We start from the raw sequence: 27,855 nt of genomic DNA on the forward strand, positions 1-27,855 counted from the left end.
TTCAGGGTGTGTATGCGTGTGTGAGGATGAATAAAGTGAGTCAGGTGTGGGTACAGGTGTGTCCCCCTTCTTCTGTTCTCTTGTGTGTGCGTGTGTGGAGGGCTGGACTGTGTGTGTCAAGGGGGTGGCTGCATTAAGGGATGCTGTGCCTCAGAGCAGATGAGCAGAAGTGAGCCCACAGACTGCCAGACTGATGCCTGATCAAGTAACTTTTTCTTTCTCTCCAGTGTTCAGTGCTGTGTGTCCTCTCTCTTCTCCTGCACCTTTGTCAGCCCTTTTCATATCTGCTTCCATACTGTAGCTTTTGAATTGACTTTTTGACAAGGTCAATTAAATTTAGATCTATCTATCTATCTATCTATCTATCTATCTATCTATCTATCTATCTATCTATCTATCTATCTATCTATCTATCTATCTATCTATCTATCTATCTATCTATCTATCTATCTATCTATCTATCTATCTATCCTGCTGGTCTGTCTGTGTACATATGTGTATCTGTCTATCATACCAAATGCTACATCAAATTTAAATAGTATTACTAACAGAATTTCACTTATGTCTTAAGTATTGTATTAGATTTACAGGGTTGGAATCAGATACAGTATGTATTTATTATAAGATTAATATTCCACTGCCAGGATATGAAATACAGTTTTTATTATTTTAGCTGATCTTTATCATTGCTGATAAAGATAATTTATCTTTAGCTTTTGTTTTCTTTCTTTTTTTTTCAATCTATGCAGAGCTAGAAGGTTTCTTAATGAACTCTGTAAGTTCGTCAAGGTTTAACAGCCGTATGGATGTTCTGTTGGGGAAGTTGAAACATGGGCTTAAAATTGTGCTTGGAATATGTTCCTGTCACTGCCTCCATGAGAAATTGGTCAGTGTAATTGCAGATGTCTGTGTTAGGATGTATATCACATATTTAATGGGTGTATTTTGCTTGTTTGCACATTTTATTGGGCTGGTTATCATGTCTTCCCATTGCTCCATATTCTGTGTGATGGATTTTTGTCGTAAAGTGTAATTTAAGGTAATTGCTAAGTGTATTATTACAAAGTTTTCCTCATTTCTTTTAACTGAGATGTGCGATATGTTAGTAACATTGGCTGAATTGCATTTCTGTTCATTTGTTTTTCATTGTGTGTGGGTTATTAATCACGTATGGATTGCATATCTATTTATCTCCATCTTTCTGTTCTTTTCTTTCTATCCCAGAGATTGGCTGATTTCTACACAATCCATCATGCCTGCCATTGTAAACCTACTCTTCAACACGGTCTCCACCAACACCACCATCTCTTTTTCTCTGGTGCTGCCTCTAGTCAGCATCCTCTCCCTGCTGGTAGGGGTCGGAGGTCACCTGCTCATGTGGTTAGTGTTGATGCGTAACCCACGGCGTCGTTCAAAGCCCAGCTCGGTCCTCCTGTTAAACCTGAGCTTTGCTGATCTGTGTGCTCTACTCACCTTGCCCTGTGTGCTGCTAAGCGCTAGCTCTCAGAACTGGCAGCTGGGAGGAGGCGTTTGTGTATTGTTGAGCTTCATGACCTCCCTCACCGCTGGAGTGGACATCTTCAGCCTGGCTGCCCTCTCGGTGCTGCGTTATCGAATAGTGGCTCCCTCGACACGGCCCCCCGCCACCCCTGCTCAGGTGTGAGTATCTGTAGGAGCTAAAGAAAGACATTTGTAAAATGGGGGAAAAGTTAAATTTGTGAAAGAAATGGATAAGTCTTAGATAAAACTATAGGAAGTATCATGCTATGGAGACAGAGAAAACTATATCTTCTTGGCTCTACCATGGTACTGTGATTGTATTATCAGATGATAATACTATTGTACTGTAAAATGGAACTGAAATTCATGTCCAGAGAAAAATTAAGGTGGTGTGCATGTGCACATCCAAAAAACTGCATATATATATATATATATATATAGGTTATATGCTATAGCTCTATTCTCTTATACTGTATATCAGGCATTGTCTCATTTGCTTGTTTTCCAATAGAATTTTAGGAGAAACCTCTGTGACAAAGTTAATATTATTAATAATAATATAAGCAAGAATTCTATTGAGTCCCATGAGCATGAAGGAGCTCCTCTGAGCAATAAAAGTTTGCTTTGGGTAAAATGAAAGTTTTACTGTGTTGCTAATGCATTATTTTTTTTTTTGGAAATACCTATACTTAATATTGAGATAATGACTGGTTGTACATTATCCAGTTCAATATACAGCCATTTTCCAAATAGTTCAATAAATGCACATGAATTAATAATCTCAGTTGAAATGATTTGATAATGTGAGTTAAAAAAAAAAAACAATTGCAATTGATAGTGATTTCTAACTTCAAAGAGGTCATTTAGTGAAATAAAAAGCCTCATGATGTGATACGGCAGTAATCATGATTAGTAACACATTCAAAATACCACAGTAGTAATTTTTTTTCTAACTAATTCACAATACCTTTATTTCAAAGTTCTATGGTAATGCCATCAGTGATATAAAGATGCATAAAATATTGAATTCTCTGTATCTGTCTATCTGTTTGGCCAACAGAGCTGGCACAGTTGCTGTTATCTGGCTGGTTTCCATCGCTATGGCCCTACCTAAAGTCACATACATCCAGTTTGACAGTGGCTGCACGTGGTCGGTGGGCCGTGGTCAGTGGCTGGGCTTCCTCGTTCCTGCATTTCTGGTGTATTACGTGGCTCCTCTACTCTGCATTGCCCTGCATTGTGGCCTCATCATCACACACCTGTACCGCTGCCGGGGCACTCTAGCCGCAGACCACCGCAATAAAAAAGCCACGGCCCTTCTCATCGGCTCCACGCTGGTGTTTGCCATCAGCTGGCTGCCTTATTACGTGCTGGAGTTTGTCAATGTTTTATCGCCATCCCTTAATTCCGTCAGCTCACCCACAAGCCCCGCCTCCAGCGCCTCGACCCCATTGCCGGCGTCAAGTACAGAGGTGTCTCTGCTGTGGGAGGTGACCTCGCTGTCTGCCATTCTTCTGATTTGTCTGGCACCCTGCTGGAACCCGCCACTCTACTTTCTGCTATCTAAGCCAGCCTTGAAGCAACTGAGAGGGCTGCTACCCATCATGCACCAACACTGGAGAGCTGCTACCCTCGTACAGCACATAGCGCCAAAACACGCTCCCACTCAACCCCACTCACAGCCTGGGTCTCAACACATTCCTCAGCACATACTAACAGCGACTCATGCACAATGAGAACGCACACTCAGATCGACATGGTAAGGTACAGCACATACCTGCTTCACAGCAATGCACACCCACACACAGGCACAAAGTACACACACGCCACACACACAATGACAGGTATTTTCTGCCAGAGCATCCTCATCCCTCTCATGCTAGCTGAGATTGTGAGTTGCTTAGTAACACTACAGAGAGGAACAGAAACATAAGACCATGGACCTCTGCATTTATGGCTCAGCATCACATTTTACAATGTTCCAGCATGCCAGCTGCTCTCTTTCCCTCACTCAAAATCTATCGCTCACACTAAAAACGTATCACGGCAGATTTTTATCACCAACTCGGTCACGCTCACACACATTAGCGTGTTCTTGACAACATATGTGTTAATTTTTAATTCGCTTGTTTCTGATCGCTTGTGCGGTGAGTAATAGATTAGATTTGTGTGGGCTGGTACTGTATGTCAGATAGATTGTCTATGAAGGCTTAATGTAGTGCGTTTGAGTCTCGCTTGCTGATTATTGGTGTTATGAATCATTGATATGTGCTATAATGAGTTTTCTGACAGTTATTGTCAGCCTTATGTAAAATGCATTGCACTGTGATTTCAGAAATGGGAAAACTATATACAAATTTCCCATTAATGACAGAGGCATGGCTGAGAGAACTCAGCAGCTCTCAGAACTGTCACCTGCGGATGAGTCACCCTGCTTCACAATATTTTTTTCATTCTTTGCTAATATATAGCCAGTGTAATAAAACATGGATCTGAATTGATTTGGCACCTTTTCTCCTTGATTATCCATTACCTATGTTCCTCCCTCCTTATCAGTTCATCTCATTTACCTGATCTGAACTGAGAAAAAGGGATAAAAGAAAAAAATACAGCATACAGAGTTAAAAAAGAAATACAAGTTTTTCATTTACAAAAAAAGTACAGGCAGAGATGGAGACGGATGCAAATACTGTGGTAGTTTGATATACTAAAGCCATTATATTAGCAAAGTACATATTACAAAACCAGGGTATTAGCATGGTATATGTCCCAAAACCATAGTACTAGCTAGTACTGTTACCATTAACTGAAACTAAAACTATAATTTATTGCAATAAAAATAAATTAAAGAGATAGTTCACCCAAAATTGAAAATTACCCCATGATTAACTCACATTCAAGCCATCCTACTCGGCTCCGGGGGGTTAATAATGGCCTTCTAAAGTGAAATGATGGATTTTTGTGAGAAAAATATCCATATTTAAAACTTTATAAACCGTAATCTCTAAATTGTGCTAACTGTCATAAGTGCATACACGAGAGAGTGGCGTTCCAGTGGATGACAGGATGGATGGCTTGAGGGTGAGTAAATCATTGGGTAATTTTCCTTTTTGGGTGAACTATCCCTTTAAAGATAAATGTATACAAATAAACAAACCAAATAATGATAATCGATAAATGCAAATCAATAAAAATGAGAAAAGCACATAAAACTAATAAAACTTAAACTAAACATAAAAATAAAAGCTAATTTAAAAAAAAAAAAAAAAAAAAAAAAAAATATAGATAATATTAAAATGAAACAACAATTAACATGACAAAAAAAAAAAAAAAAAAGAACAAAAATGTCACAAAACCCAAAAACAACAACAACAACAACAACATGGTGTTAAAATGATATATATTATAAAAATCACAAAAGTATTTTGAGCATGTACTGTGGCATTCTTAGAAATACCATAAAGTACCGTAGTACATAAATTTCAATACCATGGTAGTATAATTAAAAGTACCACAGTATTACAACCTGATATCATCACTGTACCATGGTACCACCACAGTTTTTGTAAAGGGTTCCAAATCCATTGTATTACCATGATGTCCAAAAATAGGGTGATACTATGGTATGTTTTATACCCTGGTATACAGGCATCTGTTTTTAACTTGGTAAAATCCTTTTCCAGGTCCTTAAACCTTAAAAAATGTATACTGTTGTTGTTCTCTCATTGGTCTGATTGCTTCTATTGTTCTCATTTGTAAGTCGCTTTGGATAAAAGCATCTGCTAAATGATTATATGTAAATGTAAATCAAGTCTCCCATAAATGTGACAAAGTCTGTTCTGGCCCCTTTCTGTCAATCATTCATCTCTCCAGAACAACAAATCTTTGCCCTTTTTTTATTTACGTGTCTTATTCTGAAATGCATTACAGAGTGGCACTCATGGCAAGCTAGTAATTTTCTGATCGTCAGTGCGCATTAGGACATTGCAGTCTTGACTTCACAGGAACATTTAATCTGCATCCAAGGCTGGTCATTTTCTAAAATAACAGAAACCACCTCTAGGATGGGTAGAGGGAGAAAACTATAGAAAAGATCAAGAGGCTGGCTTTCTACTGATGCCTGTTATTTGACAATAACAAAACCAATGAATGTTTTTTTTTTGTTGTTGCATGGGTTTTAAAGCCGTCTAGAAAATTGTTTTGTTTTGCTGTAATCTTTTTTTATATAAACCAGCAAAATACCAGCTACGCAACTGAACATTTAAATCTTTTTAATCTGATGCAACGTCCCCTCAGACCTCAATGAGCTAACAGTGGGTCAAAGAGGTTGCCATTAAAGTGCAGAAAGGCTGACAAGAACAACGATGAGAATGGGGGTGAGCTGTCTCACAATTACACTGACAGCATCACCCATTCACCACGCTCGCAAGACATACCCACTTAAACTCACTCGTTATCTGCTATAATTATAACAGACATATTTTGGGGGGTTTACTGAATAATTAGAGTTGTCAGAGCTCACATCAAACTCCTTCAGACTCACACAGAGCTGGCGAGGTCTGATGAGATGCAATTAACACTGCAGATTAACAGGCTCATCTGCGACATGAGCTCAGCGTGCTCCACTTGTCCCTCTCGACCCTCTTTGTCAACATGTGATACCCCAGACCACCAAGGAACTGAGGAGGTCTTGCTACACTGAGCTGGCAATGTGACATGCATTCTCTCACATACGTAATATATGATCCACTGCTTTCAAAGAACAGGTAACAGCAGGCTTATTTGCATTGTGTTTTTAAGTATATATATATGTATTTAATCATCTTTACTGACACATAACATTACATGTATTTACTGTATAAAGCACAAAAAAAAAAAATCCCTTAAACCCTTATATTCAGATTAATGGACAACCGGTTAATTCTTAAATTAAGAAAATTCTGTTGCTGCAACAGCCAGATCATTCTGAATACAAAGAATAAATGTGATGTCCGGTGTGGTCTGAAGATCCTCTGAGCCAAATTTGGAGAGAATTCGACAAGATTTGTGCAAGGAGAACAGTTTTCATCAAAATCCAATTTTTCGGCAGATAGGAGACATGGAGACACCATCATACTCTGCAAGCCAGAGGAAATATGTACTGTACAGAAGCAGATTTTAGGCCAGTTTGTAACAATGTTAAAACAAACCTCCAAAAAAATAATTTGTGTCCATATGACTATTATGAAGATACATCTTTTCCTATTTTCTGTTGATTCTTGACTTTGAAAAGTTTCAATAACTTTTGTGCCTTGTCCGACATCAAATGTGCATGGTCTCTCTAGTCAAATGTAGTAAAGATATAAACGAATTAGGAGGAACAACAAAAACATCATAATGTAAATGTCAGACAAGTAAGAGGCTGAGGCTTTTAATTTCTTTGACCACAAGGTGGCGCTATCCCCAAACTGCTCAGGTACCCTCTGGGCATGATGCCAATTATGCCTACCAAGTTTTGTTTCAATAAACCAAAGTATTGGTAAGACACAGCAATATACATTACAATTCAAAATGGCTGACAGGGAATATGGCTTCCCTTTAAAAAATGGTATCACTGGGCTCAAGAAATCTAAAGACAACAGACACATGACTTTAGGCCATAAAGCGTAAAGTATATTAATCAGATTATATGATTTTATGATCACTACCCATTAATGAAAATGAAAATGACTTCAATATGCTTTGTAAGACTTGGTCTGAACATCTGTGACAAATTTAGTGAGAAGATTTGTATGGTGGATATTGAACGCACAATGTTCAATCAGCTATGAATGTGGGAAGAAGGAATTTTTTCTCTAGTCTAGTCTCAGTCTAGACCAAAGGGTTATACGAACAGAAAAAAAGTACATTTTTGCTGATGGGGTGCTTAGGTGCTTGACTGGGAGACCACCAGATGACTATTTGGACCGATTCCAATCTACTTCACTTCTTTGTCCCTAATAATAGTTAATTTAAACTAAGATCAGAGAGACAGAGAAGATCAATTGGTCTTCACAAAAATTATTTAAAAGCCTGTGAGGAAACGTTTTTACCTCCACCTGTGTGACATAAATGATGCTTGATGTGGCTGCTATAAAACTACCACACAGTAATTCATGCAGTGTTTGAAAACATCAGGGTTACCAGAGAAAATATATCTCAAAGGATACACGTTATGTGTCTGGGAAAGGTAGAGGTGGAGAGCTGTGATTCAAACAAAGTACTTATCAAGGACAAAGCTTATGAACACTTGTCCACAATATGTGTGAGAGAGAGAAATAGAGAGACAACAGCCTGCAGCACTTGGTTTTACTCTACTAGACACTGAAGTCAAATGGCTCTTGTTTGTAGATGATCTGGAGCTGCCGTCACTCACAAAAGAGGCGGTACAGCAACAAATACACAATTTCTGGCATATGCATTAAAAATGTTATATATATATATATATATATATATAAAATGATCTATAAAAATAAACAAAGCGGTTAAAACCAACCCCAATCCAGGGATCCAATGAATGGAATTTCCAGAGCAGCGTTAGAATTATTAAAATAGCGATGAATAGAATATAAACATTAAACATAATATAAAAAACTAGAAATAAAAATAGAGTTACCTGGATCTGAGATTCAGAGAGAGATCCAGAGAGATTGGAAGCATTCAGGTACCGACTGGAATGAAGAGGCGTGTCTACGGTGCGGGGGCGGGGTTACACACTCTCATATGAAAAGCCACTATAGAGACTTAAAGGGACTCACAGGTGTACAGTAATACGTGAGTCACACAGCGCAGCCGTTCGCAGAGAAGAGATTAGATGTCCTCTATTAGGTCAGCTTGAGAAAAAGGAACATTTTTGCGCAGTTAGAGTCACATTGGGAGCGTTTCTTTTTTTCAGACTACAGCCATGTGATGGCATATGAGTCGAGTGTGTAATGTAACAATCACCACCGACGCTTGTGCAGTGTTTGATGCTCAGTAACATGACATTGACGGCGGAATGTCTCACTGAGAGCAGATGAATTGAAGAACGATGTCGGAACAGGTAAGATCATCGCTTTCCAGTGTGTGTATATAGACTGCGTGTGTGTGTGTGTGTGTGCGTGCGTGTGGGTTGTAGGGTCCTTCACAGGATTGGGATGTACGCCGGTGTGAACACACCCTCTCTTCTTCTGCAGCCTTTGTGTTGACTTTGTTGCTGTATGAGTGATTGTGTTTGAAAGCATTCCTATGCTGAGACAATCCTAGAGTTATTTCTTATATTATAGTTTAGTGTCCTTGTAATGATAAAAATAGCTATGTTGATCATTATAATCACTGTAACTTAAGAATATTTCCAAGTCCTCCTGTTATAGTCGAGAAATTATTTATAATCATAATGATTTGCATACTGCTTCAATATTCATGATTCAGATTCTGTTTTTTTATTTATTATTAAAAGAAACTGTTAAGAGCTTGCCTCACCCCAAGCAAAATACTACATCCTATTGTTTCACTGTCTGTCCCACAGTAAAGATTGTAATTAATTAATTACCTCCTTTCAATTACTTTAATTGGTTGTATCTGTGTGTATTGGATGTCTGACACCAGATCAGACGTACAAGGTCCCCAGCACACCTGCAGTGCTGTGGCTAGATTAATTGCCATATTAATATTGATGCCAGTAGCCCTTGCAAGCAAACATGGTAAACAGTTTAAGAGCTCTCTTGGGATTTTGCTTGATGGAGATAGATGGACGAAGCCCTCAACAGCCCTGAGACGGAGAAAGCTCATTACGTTCCTTGTCTTTTTGGTCTGTTGCTGCTCCTTTAAAGCAAGTGATGCTTGTTTATGTGAATGGACACACTGTTCACAAGTGCACAACCCTAAAGTCCCAGAGGATCACGTTCCTCCCCCCTTGCACATGGATTGTTTCTATGCATTATTAATTTAGATATCATAAAGTACTGTCATTGTTCTTGATGTTCAGATTTAATGGATGAACCACTTTGCCTTTGTCTTCGGTTTTCACAGGGTTTTGGCTTAACTTTATCAGCTGCACCCCCGCTTCGCAGGGGCAGCACTCCCTTGCCAATCAAGCATCAGCTGAGACGAGAGGAAGCTGTGTCCGAGGATTACGATTGGACACCGGGGCTCAATGAGCCTGCGACTCCCCAAATCAGCATCAGCAATATCCAAGATTCTCCTTCCCCAAAACCGCCACAGCAAAAGTACCACGGACCCCTTCGGATAGTACTACTGGGCCAAAATGGAGTGGGCAAATCCTCTCTGGCTCTTTGCCTTGCTGGACTGTCAGACAGATCGCTCTCTATAGACTCTGAAACCCAAGCAGCCGGTAAAGATTATATTAGTTTATCCTTCTTATGTTCAGCATCAAGCATCAGGATGTCTAGGACTGTACTATTTTTAGATTTGCTTTGGATGAAACACACTTATCACCTCACAGACACCTGAGATCACTAGTGTAAGGCTCTCAGTATTTGATTGGAAAAAATGGAGTGGGTGCCATGAAGGCATCCATCTTATTTCAGGTCTTTTGTCATCTTGTGTCTTAATGAGGTGGGAGAGAACCCGCAGAGTACTGCCTCTGCACAGACACTTTCTGCACAAACAGAGCATGTCATTTACTAGGGGATAAAGAGCCAATCAGACTCACAGATGGGGTTTTTCTCTCGAGTGTCCTTGTGCATCGATTCTGCACTGGATAATTTATTGTTACGCAACTGTCTTGAGTCCAATTCTGAACTTACCATTCAAAACTTTTTGTATTCTTCTCACAGATATATTATTATTATACATTTGATTCTGTGAAATTGCCATTTTCGGCTCAATTGCAGGAATAAAATAAGATGCTAATAGAACACCAGTGATTTAATTTTATGCTTGAGTGTCAGTTCTAATAGAAATTATTTTGTGTGTGTTGAAGATGAAGGTTATCAGCGGCGAGTGACTGTGGATGATGAGGACAGCACAATTTTAGTGTATGACAACTGGAAACAGGTAAGTCAAACACTCTCACAAATGCATAAAAGCACACTGAGGTTTGCTAGTTTTGGATTCTTTATTTTGTATTTATTCATTAGCTTTCAGAATTTGTTATAGCGCTTACAAGGTGGGAGTGTGTTATTATGCACATTAAATTGTGATTGTTCTTGCCTTCCCTGTGTGTATGTAAACGTACTGCTGCTGATTCTTATATATACCCGACAGAAAACAAGATGCATACTTATTGTCATGACAACAGCAAAGTGACTGATGTAGCATTTCATTTTTCACAGAACTAAAGTACAAATTCTAAGCTTACCGAACACGATTCTTTTGCTACCTTGTGACTGCCGGTATCTGCTTCAAGAAATGCAAATCTTCTATTCTAATGTCTTCACTGCAGTGTTGGGGAAGCTATGTTGAAACTGTACTGTAGTTTGCCAAGCTACAAATGAAAGACAATGTCTCATTCTGTTCTCTCGTTCCCTTTGACACGAAGTGATCCCAAATATATCTAATGAACTGGAAGCTGATTGAGGCTAATTTTAATTATGTACATTATCATTAATCATTCACCATAGGCAGCATTTAGGCTGATTAAATATTTTGTGACAAAACAGCACTTAAAGGAGTTAAAACTTCATCCAAAAATTTTATTTATCATAGATCCAAGCCTGTGGTTTCCATTGACTTCCACTGTGGGGACAGTTTATATATGTTTGTGTATATATATATATATATATATATATATATATATATATATATATATATATATATATATATATATATATATATATATATAATTTATTTTATTTTTTTTAAGTATCAGTTATGTCTCAGACAAAAAAAGGAAGTCATATAGTTTTGGAATGACATAAATGAACCATTGCATCAATATAGGTGTTCGGTGGGAAGTTCTATTAATTGTGCAGGAACATTCATTTTATGAGAGTTGTTAAGAAAAAAGAGAGGGAAGGATAGAGAGGTTAACAGGGAAAAGAGGGGATGCAGAGAAAGATGAGAAAAATCTGCTCTTGACCTTCCAGCTGAGGGTTGTCTGTTGTTTGTCATTTCTGTTTCCTTTTACTTTAGGGCAAATTGTTTTCAGTTTCCCGTAATTTGTTCCATTTCTGCAGAGTGTAACTGCCAGGTTTAAAGATCATTTTACAAGCGTTTAATGTGTACCCTCTATAAAATCAACCAGGTCCTGGTTTCCTTGATATTCCACAGTGAATTATGATCTCTGCTTTACCACTTTAAAAGCCACTTATTTCTGAGATATCTAATGTGATGTAATGGATCAATATACTGTGGCATGTATCATTATGCTTTTCAGTCATGATTACTGCATTTGCATTAGTGTGTTGCAGAATTGTTATCCAGATATACTGTCAAGTAAAGAAAAAATATGGCTATTACAATATACAGTACTTTGTCAAAACATTAATATCATAGAATGCCATTCAAAAGTTTGTGCTCAATAAGATTTTTTTAATTAACATTTTTCAGCAAAGATGCATTAAAAGTGACCATTTTTACATTATAAATTTCTGAAGGATCATGTGACTAAAGAGTAATGGCTGCTAAAAATTCAGTTTTGCTATCACAGAAATAAAAATTTAAATGTATTAAAATAGAAAACAGCAACTGTAAGGTTAAAATTATTTACATTCATCTTCATCTGGGATTGATGCCTCTTTAGTAGTTCTGACCTCACTTGTCTGTTCACTTATCTATCAACTTTTCCTCATTTCATGAAAAAACAAGAAGATACAAGCCATTTGACATTCACTCAAACGATAGGACATTCACTGGGAAACAAGTACCAGTTTGAAAGCACCTCATGATTTTATGTGTAATGCATGTATTTGCCTTACACCCGCTAATATGATAGTCCAAAGCATGTAGTGTGGGTGTATCATCCACTCAGAGCTCTGTTTATACTCTGAAATATGATGATCATTTCGCCTGGAACACACAGATGTATCACAGTGATATCATGAGCACATGCTTGTGATTTTCATATGAATCACAGAGTGTCTTTTCTGTGTCATGGCTGACTAGAAATTATTCAAACACCTTTGAATGTTATGTGATATCATAGGGTTGTGCATATAGATGTTTAGCATACCGAAAGGGTATTAATTTGCCTTTGTAGCCATGTTGAATATTCATATTTATTCAAATCCCTGGTCAAAATTGATTGACTTTGACCGGTCCGTTCCCTTTCCAAATGGTGTTTATGTGTCATCAGATCTCTCCTAAATCAGATGCTGTTTATTGCAGGCATGAATGTCAATAGTGATGCTGCTATCACAGAATGACTGCAACTTTTGGATCAATTCCAGGGCAGAGATGGAGAGGGAGAGAGCAGTGGCTGGAAGAACTCCAGACTCCCCCCCCCCATTCATCATTTCTCTTTCTCCATCTTTTCATTTTTCTCTTTCAAAGCATCCCTCTTTTTCTCCGTCTAACCGTCCGGCTCTCTTCCTCAGTGGCACTTCGGCTCACATGACCTCTGACCTCACCCACTGCGTTTCATTCTATACCCGCCTCACCCGTTTTCTGGTTGCCATGGCAACCGGTGGTTACAGCAAACAACAGGATCCCAGATAAACTATGCAGTGATTAATTTTAATTTTACAGATGCAGAGATTCAGCGCTGCCCTTACAGCTTCATGGTTCACTGATTGCAATCTGTAGCTCCTGGATTGAAGCTTGATCATGATGAATATTCAGCAGAACTCTGTCAGTAATGTAGTTTATTTCAAGATTTATTTGAGTAGTGGTTGGAGCTGCACAATTGATTCAATCAAAATTGATATTCCCTTGCACGATAAACCACAAAAGGCTGAAATTTAATAAAAGAAAAATATAGTCTGCAATGCACTGCATACTTCAAAATGAATTAGAGGTGTACTGTTTTGTCTGTAGTTTAACACAGTGAATCCTATTCAGGAGTATGTGTACTTGGAAAGATTTAGATATTTTTTTTTTTCCTTTTGTTAAACCTATTCAACAGAATTTATGACTAATTGGGTGAAATTAAGGCTGTCAGAATATTAAAGCGGTTAAATATTAAAGCATTTTTTTTAGTTAATGCCCTAACACATTCAGCTCCTTTTGAAAGAAAGAACAGGACATGTACGCTACCAGTAAGATTTTTTTCAATGTTTTTGAAAGATGTCTCTTATGCTCACCAAGACTTCATTTATTTAATCAAAAATAAGGTAAAACAGTAATAGTATGAAATAGTATTACAGTTTAAATTTTGGATTTATTTTAATGTTAAAATATATACAAATATATAAAATATAATTTGATTATAAACATTTAATATAGTTTAGAATGTAATTTATTCCTATGATGGCAAAGCTGAATTTTCAGAAGCCAGTACTCAAGTCTTTGGTGTCACATGATCCTTCAGAAATGATTCTAATGCTCATTTGGTGCTCAAGTAACATTTGTGCTACTTAAAATTTTTGTAAAAACTTTTTTTTTTCCAAGATTCTTTAAAAGAACAGCATTTAGACTTTACTGTCACTTTTGATTAATGTATTGCATTGGCATTGCATCCTTATTACTTTTATTTAAAAAAAAAAAAAGAGACTTTGTTGTGTATTATGTTTGTTGCCTGCTGTTGGTGAGTCTGTTGTCAAGTTAGCTTCATGTTTTGTCAAGCCAAGCCTTGATTTTGTATTAGTTTCACATTTACGATATTAAACCGCACTTGGGTTCTACATTCGGCTTGTCTTACTGGAATTTGTAAGTTTTCACCTACAGTGTTGATTATTTTTATTTAATAAAAGGTCATTATTACTGATAAAGTAAAATTATATCTGGTAAACTATGAATTAAAAGCCATTTTTGAGTCATTTAAGCCTTTCTGTAGGGGCTGTGGGAGTCCATACAAAAAACTCCAAGTATTTGCACTTTGTTTGTTCAGGGTTCTCTGAGAGCTATAAAAACATTTCGGCTAACTTGGGAACGCTCAAACAAACCTCTAAAAGCAAACTTAACTCATCTCAGGAGATGGTGTGAGAACACGATGTGGTTCGCTTAAGAGTAACTCAATTTATTGGCAGAAGAATGTGGGCAAAGCATGACTCAAATGCATGAGGCATTGCTCCAAATTGAGTTATTGCTTACCCGTTTGTTGTTTCGCACACCCTTTTGGGCACAAGAGCTGCTTATTCAATAACTGTATGCCTTTTGAGACTTGCTTTGATCCAGGAAGCAGCAAGATAAAGTGCTAAATGTTTATCAAATTGTGGCTTGAATCATAATGTTTAAAATAATTGCATAATGATTGTTTTTGTCTTTATCCTTGTAGTGGGGATAAAACACCCTCTAAGCATTTCTCCCTAGTCCGTCTTTAAGGCAAAATGTAAACATTACTAATTAATGCTACAAGTCTTAGATGATTCAGTGAAGGTCAGCACTTTCCTTATTGTGAAACCAGGTCAGCATATCTGGATGCGGTGAAGACGTTGCAGTAAGTTTACAGTCTGTTCTGTGGACTGCAGCCTCATTGTCAACTTACTTTGTTCACTGAACCATGGAGAATTGGAGAGAGACAGTGAATGAACTCATTCTCACACAGTGCTGCATCAGTAGTAGCTGCAGAGGATGCAGGTCTATTTTGGTTCTATAGCAGATTCACCCAATCATCACCTGACACATCAGCCCAATTAGAGCTTGGATTACGCACAGACATTCATTCACATGCAAACATGCACATACTCACAAATGCAGAATCACGCACACCGCCCTGAGTCTAGACTGCCTCTGTTAGCACGGGTAGACTTGAAGTACTGGTGACAGTGGGTTGGGGGGGGGGGTGCCTTTAATAAGTCATTCTCTTTTCTAAAATAGCTGACACGTAGTCAACCATGTCCTTAAGCACACAGAAACGTATTCCGTCACCCGCTCTGACATTGGTCGGGAATGGGAATTGCGTCACATGACGCTACTCCCTTTTCCGTGTTCCAGCATGAGTTCGTTCCAGCATGGAATCGTATCGGCTGTATCTGATCACCTGTGTCCAATCCATTAGCCAAAAATCCACCTTGAAATCAGCCTAAATGGGGTGTTAACTGGATTTAATTATTTCATTGGATAATTGAAACTGAAGACTTCGGTTACTTAAAAATAAAACTAGGGATATGTTCAGAATTGTGCTGTACTCAACTGTTGTGCTGTGCATAGTATGCATTTATTTTTTTTTTTTTTGATTGTATTTCAAACTGATCTGCTATATTTGTCTTAATTGTTGTGGATCCTATGGCCCACAGTGCAATGGGAACTGAACCCTTCTTTTCCGTTGTGATGAATGAAACAAATGAACTAGAGGGTACAGTACATCAAATAGGCATTTTCATCTTGCCTTTTTTGAACGTAATATATAATATGTAACTTTGTATTATTTGTTTGTGTATAATATGTGTATAATATGTATATATATTTTATATTTTAAAAATAGCATGATATAATATATTAACCTATTTATCCTACAATATATAAAAATATACTTTTTTTATTCAAAACCTATAAAAAATACTTTCATCCTTGCTTTGTTCCAAACCTGTTTGGTTTTCTTTCTATAACACAAATATGTTAAAAGATGTGCACAAGAAAAAAGATGTTCATTCATAGCATTTTTTCCATATAATGAAAATGTCTGCTGACTGAGGTTATCGTTCTGTCTCACATCTGTTCTTTGGAACAGCATGAGGGTGAATAAGTGATGACAGAAATGTCATTTTAAGGTGAACTAGACCTTTAACATCAACATTCGTTACAACATCAACATCAACAAAACATGCAGCATAGCAAAGTAATGTTAGCATGTCATGTTCTACTTAGTGAAATGTTTATCTATACATATTACGTACCTGCATACTATTATAAAAAATAGCAAGCAGATGTATTGTACTGTATGAACTAGTTTTCTGTTCTAAACATAGCCCAGACCAACCCTATCTCTAGCCAGCCATGACCATGGCACAAGTTGCTACCAGTTCTTGTTGCCTATGTTTGGTAAGTAATGAGCTGGTAGACTGGGGCTATTCGGCTTGGCTATAATTAATAGATTACTTTGAGGTGAAATATTGATGACGCTAAGCAGCTCAGATGGTTTTTGTTTACTGGGTACGGTCCATTGTGTGTGTAAACTGACAAGGCGGTTTGGAGTGTTTTTTTTTTTTTTTTTTTGGTAAATGTGTGAAGTATACATCTGTTTATCTCACTCAGACAGAGTGTGTAGAGTACTGCTGGGAGCCTTATGCTTAAGTACAGTGTCGCACAGCTTAGCCCTAGTGTCGTTATGGACTGTGTGCTTTGTGTAACGTTCATTAGGGAGATGTTTATTCTTTGATGTTGGTGTGCTTGGCAGAGTAAGCGGGCCTTTATTTCTGTGGAGGTATGTGTGCCTTGTGTTTATAGCAGCAGAATTGGCTTGTTCAGCAGCTGAGAAAGCACTTTCAGATGGGATGGTGTGTGTATGTCTGTGTGTGGGCTCTCGGGCCAAATGTGTATGTTTGGGAGGATGGGATGTGTGGACAGATGGTCTGTGGTGACTGTCTGCAGGGGTGGGGACCTCATTCTGGTGCACAGGCACAAATTCATCACACGGATATGTCTCAACATCTAGTTATTAGGCTCGACCTCTCCCCCATAAGGAGCAACAAATTCAAGTCTCTTATGCACCCCTATTCCTCATATCCATTAATAATTTTTTGGCGACATAATTTATAATTTTTATTATTATTAGTTATATGAATATTATATTATTTAATGATTTTTCATATTTTAATTATTTTATGTTTATATATATATATATATATATATATATATATATATATATATATATATATATATATATATATATATATATATATAAGTGTGTGTATATGATATTTAAATGTATATTTAATTTATGTATACATAATATTTTAATTATTAGTTATATGAATATTATATTATTTAATGATTTTTCATATTTTAATTATTTTATGTATATATTAATAATTAATGTATATTTAATTTATGTATACATCATAATATTTTAATTATTTACATTTTAATATTTATTTTATCACTGTTTAATAATTTTAGTATATTTATTTCATATACTTCATTTTCTCAAAGATCACCTTGTTTAAAAGATTTTTAAGGTGAAAAAAACCTTAAGGTTTTGTTGTGTTTCCTCTGTTTTGGCTTATTGACCAGGATCTGGCCTGATTTCTGTGTAATCTGTCTTCCTGTGCAAAGAAGGTGTGTTTGTGGTGTGTTAGTATAGAAGGAACACAGTTCTTGGGAATGCGTTTATGCTCAGAGATGAGTTGAGGGATATTTTAATGCCATGTTTTGCCCGGATTCTAATCTGCTTCATGACTTCTTATGAACTCATTTTATTCTCAACCAAAGGCTTAACCACAGCAACAGAATGGAGATAAACAATTTCAGGGTTTTAAAGCTGGAATGGATAATTTCTGTACCACTAGTGGCACCAAAGGGAATTGAAAAAATAAATAAATAAATAAGAAAATTCCAAATGATTGTTCATCTTCAGTAGAGCTGCACAGCTTGTGAGCCAGGAGTTCCCTCTGGGATTTTCTTTCTTTTTTAGATTTATGAGTAAAGAGGTCTGTGGTTAACATTACATTAGGAGACTTACAGTATAAGGTTTTGCAGTACAACATAAATTACACACAGTGTGATACCTTAAACATAAACCTTTGTCAATCTTTTTTTTTTTTTTTTTTTGATAAATACAGACTACAGATATTTTTGCTAAATAAAGACTGTCTACTACAAGGATGTGACTTTACATGCTTGATTAATTGAATTACCATTTCAGTCCTTGTACAACTTTTCAGCATCTTGTATTTTTAAAACCCCAGTGACAAGTAATGCTAACCACAGACCTATACTAATTAGAAAACTAACATGAAAATAAAAAACTTGAGTTAAGTTGAGCACACATGAACACTAATGTCTTAATTGCTTTTTTCAAAAACCCATTATTTCAGCTCTTGTGTTCCTGTAGCTCAAGCAGTAGAGCATGTTGCTAGAAACAAACAGATCATGGGTCCTTTTCCCAGATGCAATGTGAGTCACTTTGGATAAAAGCGTCTGGCAAATGCTTTCTGAGTATCATGTAAAAGATGAATTGTTATTAATTATTATAAGTTGTGATTTATGATTAATATTGATCTGGAACCATGTAGTTTGTGTGGAATTTATGTTTTGATGATCAAAAAAATTGCAAAAATAGCAATAACACACTTCTACTTTTGCTGGTCTATAAGAAGAAAGACTTGTGTGATCTTACTATATTTTTACATCATTCTTTGTGGAAGCATAAGAATGATAATATATACCAATAAAGCATCAGTGACACGCCTAATGCGCATCTTTTGCTGTTCATTATGTTGAATTAGCACTGAAAAACATAGAAAGAAATATAAAATCCTATTGTGAGAGTCCATTTTACTCTGACCAAAATCACTTAAAGGCACTTAATGCTGCCATTACCACAAACAGAAGCAATGCTGAAATCACCACAGTGTTTAGACATTCAATCTTCAAATTGTTTACTGATAATGGTCTCTGCACATTAAAATGAGACTTTGCCTGTAAGTTACACACTACAGCTTTAAACAAGAAAAGTTTAAACAATCTGTTCAATGTGAGATTCTGGTGGTTAGAATTATATTTTGTTCCTTTTAATGAAGTCGTTTTGCAACATTACAAATACAAAATTAATCTTCCTGACACATGCAAGGAGTTCATAATAGTAATTGTGACTATACAAAAAGCAGCATGTCGTGTGGATGAACATTTAGCTGGATTAGTGAGCATCATTTCATTAACCTGTTGTTATAGGGTAAATGTATAATGACAAATAGACCATTTCAGCATCTATTAAGTGTGCTGGATTTAATAATCTAAATCTGCACATGAGGATAAAAAAAGCTGGCAGGCATATTTGCTGACAGCATGGCAGGGATTTGTGTGTATGTGTGTGTTTCGTGACCATAATCACTCAGTTTGTGCGATAAAGAGCAGTATAGGTACGAGTGTGTGTTGCATTATCACTGTAGGCTATACATTTTCACATGCGTACCTGCCTGTCTGTACTCAGTGCCATTAAAAGCTATGATTTTGTGTGTATATCTGGCTTCCGTTGGGGAAACAGTGACAGTTGGGTCTGTATTGCAGTGGAAGAGCTCGATGGTGTTATTTAGAGACCGCTGTATGCTTTCGTCATGTTTCTCTGATGGAAAGACCTTTCACTTTGCCCATCTGGCCCCAGAGAGCCCCTCTATCACGAGGAGCACTATCGACCATGTCGTGCTGTCTTCACTGTTCATCAAGATACGTGTCCGCTCCTCGAGGGAGACAACCTCCTCCCCGTGCCCTTCCTGTGTGGGGTTGCGGCAGGTGGCCGAGCCCCCCTCTCCTCTCTCGCTTCCGCCCCACTAGACTCTTCCCCTCTGTGTGAATCTCACGCTCCGGGGCTGAGTGCGATTTGGCTCGGCTGCAATGTGAATTTTTTCGGCAGCTCTCCAGAGGGCTGGAATTCGCCTTTGGGGAGTTAGGGATGTAGGACACAGGCTTTCCATCTATTTATCTGTTCCTCTTTCTGTTTAGGAGATGAAATAGGAAGCGGTCCATAGGGGACGGAAGCGTTTTCTTTCTTCTCTCAATTCGTTAAAAAATGGATTGACAGCCACCCTGCCATAGCTGTCACTAAGAGAAAGCCAAACTCCGGTGTGGCTGTACTTTGGCACTGTAAACTGTTTGTGGTGATGTGCTGTGACGTTCTCGGGGGGTAAACGCTTGACTGAGGCATCTGCTGCCGTTTTGAACACACCTAAGCACTGCGGCGGCAAAACTATGAGCTAGAACAACAACAAAGCCATCTTAGACTTGAGGTTATCCTCTTTAAATCCCAGTAATCCTCTTTTTCATGGACACAGACACTCCTGAGCTCCACTCAAGCAAAAACTGTCCTCATCTTAAGGCCCAAGAATGATAACTATAAAGATGGCTATAACGATAGAGATATTAGCGTCCACACCAATAGACAAAAACATTCAAATGTTGCATAAACAAGTTGCAGTTATGTCGTCTGCTGCTTAAAATGCTTGAGCTTCTTAAAGTTGAGTGGATTCTGATCATCTGTCAATGTTTTAATCATTTATCAACCGGAGAAAATCATCCTGAAAGCGATTCCATTGATATTGTTCCTCTGTGATTGTGGTGTGGGCTTTCCTATTGTCATAGAACTTTATCTTTATCATTATCGTTATAGTTTATCCTTGGTGTGAACAGGCTTTTACTGACATATTGTACCGATTACATGATCTAATGCTCTATAACTAACATGTATATGAAGCACTGAATCTTCTTGGTTGAGTTATGATGTAATTCGTGTATCTGTGTTTGGATTTGATTTGATTGACAGGAGCTGTCCACTCTGCAGTGTGAGGTGTGCATCCTGGTTTTCTCGTTGACGGACAGGCGTAGCTTCCACCGGATCGCTCAGCTCCGCCTACTGTTGAGGGAGACGCTGCCGCACACCCCCATCATCCTAGTGGGCAACAAGAGTGACCTTGTGCGCTCCCGTGAGATCAGCACAGAGGGTAGGCCTGTTTTTAATCTAAGTCCTTGAGCTACAGATCCCATAATTCAACTTGATTTGCTACATAGCTGGCAGAGATTACTTGGAATTAAAAGAATAGGGTCAAATGGAAGAATAACATTCAGTAGTATATGAAACCTTGTAAACACAAATACAGAAAGACAGAGAAAGATAGACTGATAGTAATGGTAATATGCAATATAAACAGAACACAAAAACCAGTTATAATTCAGAATGCATTGTGTCTATAATGGAAACATTACAGGCTTGGGTTTAACAGTCAGAATAGTCCAAATACTTTCAAAATATGTTATTAATAACAACATAGAAATTAAATTATGATACACTGCTGTTGAAAAATTGGGGTGAGGATTTTTTGGTTAAAGAAATTAGGATTTTATTCAACATGGATACATTAAATGATCAAAAGTGACAGTAAAGAGCAAACCAGCTCTTTTTTTGTCATGCTGAAGGTGTCCAGTGTAGTCTTATGAGATTGTGAATGCTGAACAAAAGTCAATGCGAGATTTTCAAAACCTAATCTTTAATTTCCTGAAAGGTGTACAAATAGGTCAACTGGAAAGCAGTGCAAAGGCCGGAATTATCAATAAGTATAAAGAGTCTGTATGTTAAAGTTGCTATGAAATGGAAGTAGTGACAGATCTTTCTTTCTGTTAGTATGACGTTCTTCTCAGTTAACACTAGTCTTCGAAAAGAAAATATAGGGCTTGCTGTCAGTTGTAAGAAAGGGGCTAAGTTTAAGCAGACTAAACAATTCGAAAAGTCCAGCATACATAACCAGAAAGCTTCGCCAGAAGATCGGCTTAAGACATTTTAATAAAAAAAAAAATGATGGTCAATATAAATAAAATAAATAATAATAATAAAACATACATGGATGAATCATTCACTATAAGTACATGCATTTAGAAAATGATGACTTTAAGTGCTTTGAAAATAAGCAGAAAATAAGGGAAAATGAGAAAATAAGAATAAAATGTACAGTACAGTAATATAGAGTACAGATTCTGTAATTCAACAGGTATTTTGTCCACACAAGGCCCCCTGTGGTCCACCTCTGCCTCTCACACTTGTGAGTCATCTATATTAACCTTGCTGCTGTGACTCAGCTTTTGTCTAAATGCTTCTATCTCTATCTGGCTGTGTTTATATAAGGGGCTTCATGGATTGCTGGCAAGAAAAATCACTCAGCTTATCAGCATGAACAGGTGCTGCTAGGAGATGTGCATTTGTAAAGTGGACACATTGTCCATTTAGGGCTGATATGGAATATAGATTAGCGTTGCTGGTGTTTTCTCGGCAGGGAAGAGTTTAGTTCAACTGTTTAGTTTCTGCCACTTCATTTTAAACAAATGTATTTCTTTACCTACAATGTATTTGAAAACAGTCTATTTAAAATTGCGTTTAAAATCCACATGGGTGGATGTTTGCTTACAATTTAAAATTATATATATTTATACATTTATATATGTTTGTTTGCAGAATTTCAGTTAAACTCAATTCAGTTAAAAATGCAGTATTAAAAATTGTATTTAAAAGCAGCATTTAAAAAAATGCATGGCTCAAAAACTCTGAAAGGGCATGTGTCCTCTCAGTGTAAACTGGCATAATGCGTCTGGCTGCTTTCACAGTCTTGCTTGCATCTCTCTCTCTCTCTCTCTCTCTCTCTCTCTCTCTCTCTCTCTCTCTCTCTCTCTCTCTCTCTCTCTCTCTCTCTCTCTCTCTGTCCTCTTTTCTTCTCACCTGTTTGTCACGCTTGGCATGTTGGGGAATTTTTTTTTACATTTGCTCTGTATTATCTCTCACCCACAATGTGCTGGTGTTACTATCTTTATGTGTGTGTGTATACAGTACGTATGCCAATGCTGGTACATGAACTCATATTCTCTCCCTCACACCTTTCTTTCTCTAATTCTCTCCTTCGCCTGCGTGGTGAAGTGAACCCCCTGTGCTATGTGTTTGCAGGACTGTGATAAGGAGGATAAGGAAAGAGGACAGAGAAGCTTAGTGTGTTGTAATCATTAAGAAAATGGTGTGAAGGCACTTTCATGTATTAGATCTGGTAACAGGATGGTTCCACGGGAAGGACGACATCAGAGGTGCTCTGTTCTTTTGGAAAATTACATCTAGCATAAGCTGTATTCTTGTTTATTTCACTTTGCTGTTCATCTGCCATAATTATGAACAACAACAGGGGAATGTAATGGCAAATCCAGCATTTGAGGCCATGTTCAGAGGACAGTTATGATATATATATATATATATATATATATAAATGGCCTCAAATGCTGGATTTGCCATTACATTCCCCTGCTGTTGTTGTGTATATGTATATATATATATATATATATATATATATATATATATATATATATATATATATATATATATATATGGCCTCAAATGTTCGAGAGATGTTGGATATATTTTTTTTTACATTTATGTAATTTGTATCCATATTTTTCTTGAACACCAAATTGATTAAAATAGAATGGTTTCAGAATAGAATGAATTCTGAAGGATCATGTGACACTGAATATTAAAGTTAGTGGCATCACATGGAATAAATGGGATTTTAAGAAATATTAAAATATAAAAAAATGAATGATATTAAGTTATAATAAATTAAGTTTATAATTTTGCATTATATTAAAAAGATTTGTTTTTTTTAAACTGTATTTTTGATCAAATAAATGTAGCCTTGGTGAGCACAAGAGAATTTAGAAAAACATTTTAAAAAACTTAGTCTCCAAGATTTTACTACATGTTTCCTTTAAATAGTATTGGCCTGAAGAAAAAAAAAAAAATACAAAAAAAAAAAAAAAATAAAAAATATATATATATATATATATATATATATATATATATATATATATATATATATATATATATCTATATATATATATATTCATCTTTTTATGTGATTTTAGCTACAGATAAAATATTTAAGATACCGTTGTGTTCAGATTTTAGAGATGATGGTCTATTGCTATTCATGCAAAACTGGAAATAGCTGCCTGAGAATGTTACTGAGATGGCTACAGAGTGCCTTTAAAGAGACTTTGATAGCACTCTTCACATCTACGTAGCTGCACAATTTGAATGAATCATGCATGTCAGGGGCACAAACTGTGTGGGATGAGTTATGCTCCAAAGTTTAATACTTTTAGGCTTAGGGGTTTGTTCAGATCTTCAACCTTAAGTATGAACAGTAGGAAGCAGCACTAGCAAGCACATAAGATGGGTGTGGCAGGGAGAAAAGGACCTTGTAGGAAGTTCAGAGGACAGTTATGTGGACACATCTGTGCTCAGCACATTTATTCCTCCGGGTGCTGCAGCCAGTGTGGTCATCGATATGGAAATCTTTTTCTGTCTGCATCTATCTTCCTGTCTCGGTTACAAACACACAAGCACACACTCACTATGTACTCAGCTATGTGTACACCATTATGTAAATGGGTTTAATTTACATGGTGTATTTGTGAGTCAGCTATCAGAAGCTGACATTCAAGCCTTATTTAAACAGGCTCACAGACATTGGATGCGTACATGCTGTAAGGTCATACTGACTAAATCACTGAAATAGAGATGCCCAACCTTATACTGGAGAAGATGAGTCTATAGCAATAAACAGAATTTACAACTCTGAAGGATCATAATGCTACACACATGTGATAAATCTCCTGTCTGTTGTGCCAGATCAAATGGGTTTCCTTTCATTTTTTTTTTTTTATATAAAGATAACAGGGTCCATCATTTTATAGGGGTCATATCTGATGTTTTATCCTTTAATTTTTCCCTTAAGTCTGTCTATTTTTTCCCCACCTCAACCCTCACATTCAGTTAACAAATTTAAACAACTTTGGCGTGTGTGTGTGTGTGTGTATTATGTGCACACATGTCACATATAAGTTGCAAAATATACATTATATTAAATGTTTTTTTTTTGCTAAAGTTGCTATATATATATACATATACATGTTTATGTACGTGTGTGTGTTTTGCAATAATTCTCTTAAGTGCTGCATTTGTTCATATCTATTCCTGTGTTGCCATGTGATGATTTTTATTTTATTTTCAAGATTATTTGATGAATAGAACATTCAAAGAGAACAGCATTTATTTGAAGCAGAAATCTTTTGTACCATTATAAATGTTTTTTTTCCTGTCACTTTTGATCAATTGAATGCATCCTTGCTGAATAAAAGTATTAATTTTGCTCTCTCAACTAAACAAATAAATAAATAATCCTGACCCCAAACTTTTTAGCGATCATGCATTTTCTGTTCCTGTATTCCATGTGAATCTGTCACAATGTAAAAAATAATGTTATATAAAAATGGGTTATCAACAAATAATACTGGATCCTAATTAAATAAGCATTATTTGCCATTGCTTATGTAGTGGGTTTGCTATTGGATCCAGTCTAGTTGCCACTGCTCCATTCTACAATAACAGCTTCTTAGCAAAACCAGTGAAAGATTCACAAAACAATCCATGCTGAAATGAATCGAAAGGTTGAATCGAAATGATCATGGTAAAAATAAACATCAGTCACTTATTTCTATAGCTTTTATCTTTCAAAAGGATATGATGCCAGGATCAGCACAATGTTTGGTTGGGCTTGTCATTAGGTACACACTGTACCAACTGTAATAGTATCTTCTTATTTTAGTACAAGAATAACAAAATAATACTGAATATTACCATCTTATTTTCATTTATTTACTTTTTTTAATCTATCGTCCTTCATCTTTACTTTACTTTGTCAGGCCAGGCCAAGTTGCTGAATAGGCGTCGTTGACATGTTAATGTGGGTGGTCATGTGGGAATGTTTTCATTGTTGTGCTGTCAGATTTCTGAACAGCCTGCCTTGTTTCAATGTTGTTATTGTTTATTAAAACTTGAACAATTAATGATTGTTTTACTAAAATTAAAATTAAAACTGAAAATATAAAAATAAAAGCTTATTCAAAATATTAATAAATATAGTATATAAATAATACTAAAACAACACTGGTTTCAGTAAAGTCTTTGAACGGAGGAAAAATTAAGTGCTAAAGTGTATTACATGAAACTAAAATCTTTATTTGACATTTTTCATGATACAACCCCTACAAAAGTACGTCATCTCTGGATTGGAATGATGAATGTTGTCTGTTTATCCGTTTTCTCAGTCTCCTCTTCCTCCTCCTCCTCCTCTGTTTGTGTCTTCTCTCAGGTCATGTCACACATCCACAATGGTGCAGTCTAGTCGACATCTAAAGTGATCTAATTCAATCCTGTCCACACACCTCCGAACAAACACACCCACACATACTGTACAGCAAGCATTTAGCCTTTATTTCTCTTTTCCTACGGCCCCCCTGTGCTCCATTAAGTCCCACTCAATTGATTCAGTTATCTAACGCTAATCTGTGTTGATGTGACAAGAGATTGTCAAACTCCATCTGCATCTGTATCACTCAACCTCTCTCTCTCTTTCTTTCTCAGAGGCGCACTCCAGCGCAATGATGTTTGGCTGCCTGTATCTGGAGCTCTCAGTCTCTCTGGACCACCGCACAAATGACCTACTGGAAGCGGCTGTGAGAGCGGCCCGGGGCCACAACCTGGGCCCCGGCTGGACAGAGGGGTCCCCCACAGCGGCCCGCCAAGAGAGCTTGACCAGCAGGGCCAAGCGCTTTCTGTCAGGGCTCGTTCCGCGCACCCACCTCGGCCGAGACAGGGACAGGGAGGGCGGCAGAGACAGAGACCTCAGCAGACACAGAGGAAGCAGGATGCTCAGGCAGAAATCACGTTCTTGTCATGACCTCAGCGCTCTAATGTAACCGAAAACGACCAAGAGAGAAGGAGAGGAGGTATTAAAGGAGGCTAGAAGAGGGATTGAAGAACTGCATGTAAGATTGGCAGGAGAGGAGATAAGAGACGGTGTTGCCGCACCACTTCACAGAGGAGATAATTCTCCAGAGATATTACCTAAACTAGTATGTGTGAAATTAGTTGTTTATACCAGTATCTCAGTCATTGAACGTGACAGTGGTGCAGCGAAACCTAGCAGTATATAAACTATCCTGGCAGAACATGACCTTTAAGGTTGCGAGAGGCCTGTAAACAGACAGACCGACACAATATAGCACTGGATCACAGTATAATGAGTGCATCATGCTGGCTGTGGCGGGCTGTTAGTGGTGATAAAGTAGCTCCTGTAGTAGAAGCATGCTGACACAGCACGGATACAGAACCATAGTAAAAGTCCTGTCGTAATAAATAAAAAAAATTTAAAAAGCCCATCGGCACAGAATACGATGCTTTAGTTAATGCATGTATTCAGCGTTTTAGATTTTCTCACTCTTCCTGCACAATGATAGCACATTTTCAGGTTTAGGGAAACTAAATAAAGTGATTTAAAGTGAAGCAGTCATTGAGAAACCCATACTGGTCAATAGGGCTGCATGATATCGGGTTTTAAGATGTTTTTTTTTTGTGTGTGTGTGTGGTGTGACAAAAGAAAGAACGAATCATTCTAGAATGACTGAGATGGTTTTGAGGATTGCATCTGCATAAAAAATACATATATAAAATATATATAAAAAACACTTTTTTTGAGTGTCAACCATCCTTTGAGAGAAGAACAATTTGAGAAAAAATGAAACATTTTGTTTACAGTTGGGTGTATTTTTTCC

At 37.1% G+C, this 27,855-nt stretch overlaps 2 protein-coding genes across 5 annotated transcripts; both read left to right on the top strand.

Moving 5' to 3' along the window:
- Positions 1 to 4,001, top strand: LOC122148961 (somatostatin receptor type 3-like). Of its 2 annotated transcripts, none has more exons than XM_042777587.1 (3): positions 1 to 205; positions 1,225 to 1,659; positions 2,561 to 4,001. In XM_042777587.1, the coding sequence occupies exons 2-3, from the start codon at positions 1,253 to 1,255 to the stop codon at positions 3,234 to 3,236; spliced, it is 1,083 nt and encodes a 360-aa protein (XP_042633521.1). In that variant the 5' UTR covers positions 1 to 205; positions 1,225 to 1,252; the 3' UTR covers positions 3,237 to 4,001. The 2 variants fall into 2 exon arrangements, with proteins under 2 accessions (XP_042633521.1, XP_042633529.1); XM_042777595.1 differs by lacking the exon at positions 1 to 205 and adding an exon at positions 473 to 886.
- A 4,291-nt stretch (positions 4,002 to 8,292) lies between these two features.
- On the top strand, positions 8,293 to 27,630 carry LOC109109127 (GTP-binding protein REM 2-like). 3 transcript variants are annotated; one of them, XM_042777571.1, is made up of 5 exons: positions 8,293 to 8,560; positions 9,529 to 9,850; positions 10,442 to 10,515; positions 20,975 to 21,152; positions 26,666 to 27,630. In XM_042777571.1, exons 1-5 carry the CDS (start codon positions 8,549 to 8,551, stop codon positions 26,998 to 27,000), a joined length of 921 nt encoding a protein of 306 aa, XP_042633505.1. In that variant the 5' UTR covers positions 8,293 to 8,548; the 3' UTR covers positions 27,001 to 27,630. The 3 variants fall into 3 exon arrangements, with proteins under 3 accessions (XP_042633505.1, XP_042633511.1, XP_042633499.1); XM_042777577.1 differs by lacking the exon at positions 8,293 to 8,560 and adding an exon at positions 9,099 to 9,200; XM_042777565.1 differs by lacking the exon at positions 8,293 to 8,560 and adding an exon at positions 9,150 to 9,307.
- Positions 27,631 to 27,855: the final 225 nt, after the last annotated feature.

The sequence above is a fragment of the Cyprinus carpio genome, chromosome A2, assembly GCF_018340385.1.
Source record: "Cyprinus carpio isolate SPL01 chromosome A2, ASM1834038v1, whole genome shotgun sequence".
Lineage (NCBI taxonomy): Eukaryota > Metazoa > Chordata > Actinopteri > Cypriniformes > Cyprinidae > Cyprinus > Cyprinus carpio.